Source organism: Episyrphus balteatus, chromosome 4 (assembly GCF_945859705.1).
Source record: "Episyrphus balteatus chromosome 4, idEpiBalt1.1, whole genome shotgun sequence".
Taxonomy (NCBI): Eukaryota; Metazoa; Arthropoda; class Insecta; order Diptera; family Syrphidae; genus Episyrphus; species Episyrphus balteatus.
The window spans coordinates 9,689,460-9,700,171 of record NC_079137.1 but is presented as its reverse complement, the minus strand read 5'-3'; the positions used below and the strand labels follow the sequence as shown (position 1 = coordinate 9,700,171).

General features: G+C 31.4%; 2 protein-coding genes across 2 annotated transcripts; one reads left to right on the top strand and one right to left on the bottom strand.

Annotated features, from left to right (window-relative positions):
* Nucleotides 1–396: 396 nt before the first annotated feature.
* Nucleotides 397–2,083, bottom strand: LOC129918123 (uncharacterized). Its single transcript, XM_055998474.1, has one exon. It carries the CDS (start codon nucleotides 2,081–2,083, stop codon nucleotides 461–463), a length of 1,623 nt encoding a protein of 540 aa, XP_055854449.1. The 3' UTR covers nucleotides 397–460.
* A 1,519-nt stretch (nucleotides 2,084–3,602) lies between these two features.
* On the top strand, nucleotides 3,603–5,663 carry LOC129919498 (uncharacterized). The gene is made up of 2 exons (XM_056000394.1): nucleotides 3,603–4,782; nucleotides 4,844–5,663. Exons 1-2 carry the CDS (start codon nucleotides 3,667–3,669, stop codon nucleotides 4,850–4,852), a joined length of 1,125 nt encoding a protein of 374 aa, XP_055856369.1. The 5' UTR covers nucleotides 3,603–3,666; the 3' UTR covers nucleotides 4,853–5,663.
* The last annotated feature ends 5,049 nt before the right edge of the window (nucleotides 5,664–10,712 follow it).

Genomic DNA, 10,712 nt, shown 5'->3' with positions numbered 1-10,712 from the left:
TTTTTTTTTTTTTAACCTTAAAGGGAGGCGTGACGGTTGTGCCCTTTATTTCATAATTATATGTGAACGAAGGATGTCTTAAGTGTCTCAAGGTACTTTTACAAACTCCTACCATACTTTTGATTACCAAACAGAAAAGTGAAATATTAAAACATTGTAATGTCCCTTGAAATCATGAGAATCAACAAGAACGAATATTTATGGTTTCTTTTGATTGAAATAGAAAAATATTTTTGTTATTTTTCGATATAATAGAAAATATTTGTTACAATTTTATTGAGCTATCAAAAATAATCAATTGCTTCGAGTATTTGGCAACTTACGAGAGCAAATAAGCTGGTTAGCGAAAAGAATGCCCTGAAAGAATTTGATAAAACTGGATGAAAAGACACAAACTAAAGTTCAACTATTTTATTTATAGACACTTTGATAGATTTTAACACATATCTTCTAAGATCAATTAATCTAAAAACCACTTCCATCGAGCTTCATTTTCCTTCCGAATCTTCCGTCGATAAACCGAAATTTCACATAAAAAACACAAAATTCCCACAAAATAAGCCAACACCAAATTTATCCATACCGACATCAAATCTTTAACTTTCAACGGCTCAGCACTTCTCTTCACTGTCGAATCGTCAAGTTGAAGTTTTCCAGCTTCAACAAGCTCATAAAATACTCTTCTCTTCCAAAAATCCATCAAACCCGACGATTGAACTTCAATTAATAGATAATTCAAAACATCTTTAAATATTGAATTTTCATTGATTGGAAATACCAATGGAATATTTCGAAACATACACATATCCTTAGGCAAACGAAATAACAGACGACTGTAAGTTTTTTGTCGATGTTGAATTATTATCCATTTGATATTTGTCACCACATAAGCATAATTAGTGTTGAAAAAATAATTCAAATTTAAGTATTTGGTGAAATTCTTTTCGAATAAAAACATATCGTAGTATTTCTGTCGAAAACGTGGTTCAGAAATTGTCAATCGATCGACTTCTGCCTTCAAACTGTAGACCTTCATTTTTGATGCAAGTAAATCATCAAATGATTCGATACGTTTTCCACTTGGAGGATGAGTAATGAAGGTTTGAAGAAATGCTCCATACGAAGTGACAATATTTAAACCCAACAAACATATTAGTAAATAGATAAGTTTGATAGTGATGGTAGCTTTTTTCTCTTCGGCAAAAGATTGACCAAGTATTCCCCTGAAAACACTATTTTTGATGAAATAGTTCAACAATGAACTCTTTCCACCAATTGTCAATGTTATAGCTGATTCTAGCAATGCTGATAGAACTGTCATAATTCCAATGAGAATTATCAATGCCTTTGGATGAAATATTATCATAAACACTTCGAAGATGGGAATTCTCGGTTCAATCGGAAGCATTATGCACCAATCTGACAAATCAAAAGGATATGTGTATAAATCCATTGGAATAGCGGGATAAGTTGCAGCTGTTGATAATTCAATACTTTGATTGAGAACAAGTTGAAGAATTTGTTGAGCTGGAAGGTGTAAACTAATATTGGATGGTTTGATCTTGAGATTATGTTTGCTTAGGAAAGCTTGAAAAAGATGTCCCACACAGCCTTTGAGTACTATTTCACCAAGTTTGTTTTTTGAAACTAACATATTATTATCTGGTCCTCCAACTAAAAGTGGTAGTTGATATCCATGCAGGTCTCTTAAGCGATCTGGGAAGAATTTTTCCATACTTTGTCTCATTTTCCATTTGATTTCTTCAATAACAAATACTGGAAAGTTTGAGTAGGTGTGAACTAATGTCGTTTTTTCAAAGTCCTTCAGGACAGTAATAGCATTTATCATTCCATTTGTCCAACAAAATTTAAACAAATCCATCAAGTAGCTAGAATCCTCAAGAATAAATATGATTTTGCACAATCTAATTTGATGAAGACTCTCTAAAAGTCCATTAAGAAGTTCATCGTTCCAAGATTCCATTAAAACAACAACTAAAAAATTATTATTGAAGTGTTTTTTTATGAAACAAGTTTCATTTTCTGTTAGAAGAATTAATGGAACTTCTAAGGACATGGACATTTCTTGAAAAAGATCCTCCTCGAAAACAAAGGAATTACTTTCAAAATTTTGAAATTTTTTAATATCACTCAAAAGTCCTATCAAATTACTTGAAAAAGCAGACGTTACTATGCAGAGTGCAATTAGGAGGAAAACAATGATATCCATTTTAAAGAAGTTCTGAAACTATTGCTCAATTTTTAAAAACATTGCATTCTAAATAAAATAGGCAAATATAAACAATCATTTACCACAAATTAGCCTCATAAGTCATTTGCCTTTTACAAATTTTAATCAATTTAGGGTTATTACTTTTGAGTAGTTTTTTGTAGCGTGACTCTTAAATTTTAATTAATTTGGAAACAGAAGTAACAAGCTTTCGTGTTTGTTAATATCAACCCAAAGTAATTGTTAAACCCTAATTAGGGATATATGGCGGCTTTCAAATAATGCAACCTTTTGTTTAAGAACATACTATATACTGACTAAATTTTGCTGTGTGGATTTGAATACATGAATATATGTACACAGGAATACATGAATTCATGAATTCATGAATACATGAGTACATGAATATATGAATACATGAATACATGAATTTATAAATATATGAATACATGAATTCATGAATACATGAGTACATGAATACATGAATACATGAATTCATGAATACATGAGTACATGAATGCATGAATACATGAATATATGAATACATGAATACATGAATACATGAGTATATGAATTCATGAATACATGAATACATGAAGACACGAATACATGAATTCAGAAATACATGAAAAATACATGAATGCTTAGTGCATTTAGGTTCGTCAATATTAATTCCGTGAATTCTTGAAAGGGTTAATGCGTGATACCCTAAACACATTAGGATGGGCAAATTTGAGGTTCACTGGATTTCAGCATGTTGTTTGAATATAACAAATTAAATATAATTAAATATAAGCATGAAATTCCAATTAAATATAACTCTATTTTTGCGCACATGTTTAAAAATAATACTAAAAATATTTTTGTCATTAACTTATGTAAAGGGTGATTCTGCATTATAGTTAAAAATTTGTATGTTTATAAAACGAAAAACATGGTTTTGGCAAACAAAAGAAGCCTTCTCAAAGTTCTAAAGATGTTTAAACACTAATTTACTACTAACTAACATTAAAATAACTAATTTATTAACTGGCTACTAACTAAAGACTACCTAACAACTAACTAACTTCTAAATAACTTCAAACTAACTACTAACTAACAATTAACAACAAACTACATTTTTACTACATACATAAATACTTATTTACAAATTCAATCAAAATTGTTTTCTGTCACCCTGTATAAAACTATTGACATTTTACATCACTGCCATATCGGAAAAATATAATTATTGTGCAATAAAAGACCCATTTTCTAAAATTAGTATAATCTATTAAAGTACTTAGATACCTAATTGAAAATAATATTTATTTTCCTGAAACAAAAATCAAAACGAATACTTTTAGATTCAGTTTTTATTAGTTACGTGGCTTGGAACGTAGTACAAATATTTCAACAAAAAAAATTTATCCCATATTGAAAGTTCTGTTGTAAAAATGAGTTACCTCTTATTTCTTATTTTCTTTGCAATTCTGGATATTGGAAGGACTTACTCTTTGGAAACTTTCAAACCTTCCAACGAAAAACTTTCAAGCCTACTCATCGACATTCATAAAGTGGAATCTTTTCAAAGTCTTTTTATTCTAAAATCATCCAAAAAACTCAAAACTATTGACAATGAAGAAAATTTCATTAAAGATTTATCAATATCTCTTGAAATTCCAATAATTCAATCAACTGAAACAGCATCATTTCACTTGAAAAAGAAAATCAATGAAAATCTACTAACATTTGTTTTCTTCGATTCAAAAAATCAACTACTTCTGCAACAACTTTCAAAATATCTTAATCATTTGAGGTTCTGCAAGATAATATTTTACTATAGTAATAATAGTTTGAAGAAGGAAACAGAACTAATAGATCTGTTTGATTTCTGCTGGCGAAATAGCATGATAAATGTGATGGTTATTTATAGTGACTTTGCAAATTCATCTATTTACTACAGTTATAGCAATTTTTCGAATGTTCCTATTGAAGAAATCATATGGAATGGGTCATTGCCGAATCATGGTTACTTTCCGAATCGCATGCGAGACTTGAAACGAACAGTTCTGCCAGTTCTATTGGGAGGAGATGAACCAGGGATGATATTCAAACGAAATAGTATTGGTGTGGAGAAAGTCTTAGGCCATTCTGGTCACTTTTTCCGCGCTTTAGCTAAAAAACACAATGGTGTTTTGAATATGACAAACATTAACCCTTCGCTTACAAACTTCGATATGTTTCAACTTGTCTTAAAAGGAACAGTGGAATTTTCTTCTGGAGTTGTTCAACGAACAGAACAGCTAGAAATGTACACTTATCCTTATTATCTGGTTGATTGGTGTATAATGCTACCAGTTGAACCAAAAATTTCAATCTCTGATATATTCATAAGAATTTTTGACTGTCAGACATTTCTCTTGACTATCGCTGCACTTTTTCTTCTATCAGTTATACTCGAGTACATTTCCGGACAAAAAACGGCTTTGATCGACTACTTTTTCAACGATAAATGTTTACGGGGATTTCTTGGACAACCATTTCCGGAGGTTTCGAATGCTTCTGGATGTGTAAGATTCATTTATTTTTTAATACTTATGCTTGGAATTTTTATCTTTACATTTTATGAAGCATTTCTAGGGACAAATATCTTAACTCTACCAAGTGAAAAACCGATAGAATCTTTCGATGATATTGTAACATCTCGGAGAAATTTAAAAATCTTAAGTTTGAATTACAACATGGAAAATTATTTCGAACATAATCCAACTTTTAAATCGAAATACCAGGAAATTTTTGAATTAACAAACTACAAGACATTCACTAAAAATCGTGATTCTTTCAATACTGTATTTGCCTATACAACGACTTCTAATATTTATGATATTTTGAAACATCAACAATCTCTATACAGTGAGCCACTATTTCGTTTGGCAGAAAATTTATGCTTGCAAAAAAATGTTGAAGATTGTTTTGCAATAAGTGAAAATTCAATTTATAGAGATATTATAAATTTTATGATTTTGGAAACACATTCGTCGGGACTTTTTGAATTTTGGAAGAAACAGGCTTTTTATGAATTAGTTGAGATTGGAAGACGGAGATTGTATGATTTTAACCGGAAATCAAAGTTGCAGCCGTTAAAGGTGGAAGATTTAAAGTTAATTTGGATTAGAATGGGTGTGGCTTTTGTATTGAGTTGTCTGTGTTTAATTGGAGAGTTGTGTTTTTTCAAGCTGAGACAGAGATTTTAAGCAAAAAGGAAGTTGTTTTCAAACCAAAGAAAGGCTGAAATGTTTTTGAGGTAATAAAAGACGTGGAAGTCTCAAAATGGATTTGGACTGAAATGGATGTGGCTTTTGTTTTGAGTTGCTTGTGTTTTATTGGAGAGTTGTGTTTTTACAAGTGTAGACAGAGATTTAAATAAACAGTGAAATTATTTTAAACCAAATGCTGAATTATTTTTCAGAGTGGAAGACACAAAGTCGATTCGGACTGAAATGAGCGAAGTTTCTGTTTTGCGTTTGTTGAGTTTTATTGGAGAGTTGTGTTTTTAAAAGTGGAGACAAAGATTTTTGCTGAGACCTTTTTTAAGGCGGAAGACTTTAAGTGGATTTAGAATGAAATGGACGTGAATTGAGTTGATTGTGTTTTATTGGATAGTTTTATTTTACAAGTGGAGACAAAGATTTTTAGAAAAAGAAAAAAATATTTCAAACCAAAATTAAGTATAAAGAAATGTATGGAAATAATTTTGAATAAATTATTTTTTTTTTTAATTATATGTATTTTATTTTAATATATTTAAAATTAAAGTTCAATGTAATTTTGTTCTACTCTAAAAATGTGTTCTTTTTTCAATAAAATTTTCACTGAACGATTAATAAATGTTTAGTGTGGGACGCACTCATTTTCTTATTCGATAAAAAATGATAAGTTAATGCTAAAATCTAAAATGAGGTATTTTTGAAAACACTTTTAATTTTTTTTACTGATGCAAAAAGCTGTCTAAACGTATGGTATTTTAGAACCAACGACGACCGATGGCAAAAAAAAAAAACGCTGCCGACAGCATTTGTTGTATGGAAAAAAAACTCTACACCTGAACGCCGAATTTCTGATTTGTACCTATATTTTTGTCCATAAAATAATGCTTTCGGCAATGTTTTTTGTCGTCATCGGTCGTCGTTGTTTTGTGAGAACCTTAAGGCCGAATACACACTTCAATTCAAAAAGTAAAAGTGAACTTAAACTGAACGAAAATCACTAAATTCATCCACATGAATTCCTTGTATTCTTTTAATTTCATATGTGCACTCCTACATAGCGTTTCATTCATTTAAAGAAAATTGCCTCAAGATCTTTCCTTACATGTCCACCTCCCCAATTTTTTACACACGCTTATAAAAAATTTTTCACCGACAAAAGATATACAAAATATTTAATTGGATTTCCTTAACACATCCTTCCGAAATACGAGAGTGATGCAAATTTGTGCTGCCACTTTACTTTTCAGCAAAAAAAAAATCCAAAAAACAAAACAAAAAAATTAACTTTTGTATTCGTACGTTTTATTGCTGAAAATTACAGAGTGCCAGAGAGTAATTCTCATTTCGTTTTGGTTGAAAAAGAGTTGGAGGTTTGAAATTATATTGAAGCCGCCTCTTGTTTCTTCTTCATATTTTTTTGTAAATAAGTGGGTCATCATCATCAGACATGCAAACGGTTTCTTAGGGGAAAGATGCCTCAGACAAATCTGTGAACTTTTAATGGATGTTTGTCAGTTTTTTACTTGCTAATGAAGCTCTTTTCAGATTAATTGGTAAACCACTTCAATCGATCTCACTTTTCATTGGTTAATTGGATCAATATTAAGTCCAGGAAGGACCAAATTGAAAATAGTGTCATTCTTGATCAATTCACTTTGACACTTCATGTGTAAATCATGAACGCGTTCAGCTACAAACTTTATATGCCTCAAAGCTAAAAACCTATCAAAGACTGACGCATGACGCAAAATATTAATTACATAACGATACGATTTAGAGTTGCATGTGGCAGGCAACAACTCTAATTCACAGGCAAACAGACAAGAGAAGTGGCCTGTGTATCTGTTTAAAATCCTCTTGTTAATTTGGAAAAGGCGTGGACTACAAACGTCATTTGCACGCGTTTTATATTCTGTTCACGAAAAGAAATAAGTTTTGCAAAAAAAAATTGCATCAAATATTATGTTTAAATCTGATTATTTAATTGAATAGAGTGAACTACTTTACTTCGGCCGACGCACGGTGTTAATAGAGGTAAGCACCATGAAATCTTAGTGTGATTTTAATTATTTCAATTTCGAGTTGATAAGTTAACTTTGAGTTAAACGTGAGATATCAAGTTTTCAACAGAGTTCGTTGTGTTTGCTTGTTTTTACGTCACGTTCACAATTAAGTTTGTCGTTATCGTTATTTTAAAATGCGTCATGTTGCATAAGTGTCATTTTCCCATCTGTCAAAACTTTTTTTATAAACTATTTAAGATGAAATAGTTTTCCAACCCAAGGAGTTTCAGTTTTGACGTTTCCTCTGTCAAAATTTAGTAGCACAGCTTAATAACCTATGCAAATTCACTTGCATGACAACTTGCTGGCAAGTTAAAATTTATATGATGCAAACTGTCAAATTGTCACTACTTGACTTTATATTTTCTCTTCTATTTAACTTGCACGCAAGTCAGAAAACTGTGAATATACTATCATACGGACACTGTCAAGCAAGTAACAAAACTTTTTCTACAGGCCACTCAAAATTTTACTACTTTCTTCTCAACTTGCATGAATATTTTGAAGAAAGTAACCAAAGCAGGTGTCAATGAAATCAAGCAAAAACCTTGGAAAATATGAACTTGCAAGCAAGTTCCTCTGGCGTGGCTTGGCTTGTTCGGCTTTTGCCAGATCAGATGTAGATTTTTATTTGGAGGTTAATAAATGAATGGAATTGGAACATGCCTTCAAAATCAATTGACATTTGCTAGCGTTCAAGAACCTAATAAATAACAAATTATAATGACAGGTTGGGTTCAATTTTTGAACTTTGAATCAATTTCACCGAGCGAAAGTGATCGACTCGAATGCTTACAAAGTCGGAGTGTTGTCAAATCCAGCTTTTAAACCCCTGTTTTCAAACAAGCTTCCTATCACAGATCTTAATGCTTATACTTTTTGTGTTAAAATTAAACAAAAAAATCTAAAATAATAACACCAAATAATCTGCAATGATTTATCTCAATCTGTCAGCTGACTATAGAAAATAAAATTTATCAAAAATTTCTTTTCTTCATATAGGCTCTCATTATAACACTAAAATAGCCGGTTTTTGTCTATAAGCCACATAAAACTCATAAACTATCATCGATTAGGAAGAAAAACCATAGAAGTAAAAAAAGTATATATAATTTACTTCGCATCTGAAATCATTTAAATTATGATTATTATTAAAAAAAAAAACAAGAGACTTCCATAACCTCTAAGCCGATAAACTATCTATTGACGACGACCCCAGCACCATCTTCCAGTTTCATCTATTACTACCAGAACCACAAACCGGGAAACATAACATCAAAGCGACATCTATAATTCTAGCATACAATTACAAGCAATGTGATGTTTTGCCGCATGTAGCATGCGATAATGAAACGGTATGGTGCGCACTTTTTCAGACTCAATGCATCTTTTCACTGGGGATATGTCCTCCTCATATCGTTAGTTGCTGGAGCTTAGAGTGAAAATTGCTTTGGGTAATTGATTTAAATGCAATGTCGCATGCGCACACCATTGGTGGCTAGTTATAGTGACGTGTGGTGGTGGTGTTGGAACTCCTCATCTGTTAGCTCTCTGTCCTCATCATAATAACAGTCAACATAATATATTGTTAGAGGCAAAGGTGGTGGCGGTATCTGTTGGCTATAGTAGACACTTTGCTGTTGCGTCGCTATCTTCATGGTTTAAACTAGTTTTAAATTGTACACTTTATGTTCGATGGATTGATTGGGTCGGCATTTTAAAGATGGTAGATATGGCAATACAAATATTTGACAGCTTCAGTTCACAAAGGACATAATGTCAGTTTTAAACAAAAGAGAAAATTCAAGGCTCTTTTCTGCCTATTTCAGTTTCGGCAAAGTTATTAATGTCACTTTTACTGTTCAAATTTGTTTCCGTCAACTTGAGTTGCAACGTTTTTCTTTACTGATCTAACTGTCATTTATTGTAATTAACAAACGTCAATTAAAATATCGCATTTAACTCTAAGCACTGCAATTATTTTGGCAAACAATGTAGATACCTACTTAACAAAATTAATTGTTTAATCTACCTAAGCTTTTTATTTAACTCATCATAAAAATAGCTTGAATCGGCCAGAGAAAGAGTTTTTGATCTTTGTTTTACAGTCGATGCTCAATATAATCTACTACAATTTGCTTTTCAATTAAACTCGCGAAAAAGTTTATTATTGTGCATGTTTTTGAGAATGAAATTTTCTACTGAGCTTTAATGTACACTTGTTTGCTATACAATGAGACAATGATGTGAATTTTACTCGAATTCAGATGGAAAAAAAACTTATCGCTTGTACTCGTACCCAAGCATTAACGAAGCGTTAACGAAGTGTCAAACTTTCAAATCGTACATCTTGACTTATAAATTGTTTACAATCATATATATACAAGACTACTTACCATCATGAAGCATTATTAAGCATAGCAATGACCGACAACAGACGAGAAAAAAAAGCTACCGACAGCGTTTTTTATAGTTGACGTTCAGGTGTAAAATTTTACCTACACCACGTCTTATAAGATTTTCCACACTATAAAAACTGTATTGTAACGCAATGTTTTTTGTTATCCCCCATCGTTGGCTTAGGAGAGCCTAAGACCCTCAGAAACCAAAACAAAAGCTAAGTTGGTGAAACAGTAAATAACTCATTGGGTGCGTTCCTTTGGAGGCGGTAGAGTACTCAAAAGTAGAAATCTAGTACAACCAACTAGAAATTCCTAACTACTCGAGCAGAAGTAATTGCTTCCAATCATCTACTCATGACATGAGTAGTCTACAACCTCCAAAAGTGGCTATAAAAAGAATCACTTTGATAGAAGTTTAACATGGACATAAGCTCAAATTCCTTTAATTGATCTCTATAGGATCTTTATGTGAGTAAAATAAATACATACAATTTTTGTAAAACGATCACGAAAATATCATCGACATTTATTTTACCTGCATATTTTCTAATTTACGTCACAGTAACACGAAAGTAACTTGAACTGTCAAGTAAATTCATATTTTCTTTTCTTTCCAAAGCTATACACAAAATTATAATCGCTCTTTCATGAACAAAATAAAAATACAAAGTTTTTATTGAACGACGATTGCAAAGAGAGATAAAAAGTATTATAAACTTGCCGGACTTGAAAGCCTGCAATAGAAAATAATGAGCATCAGTCAGTT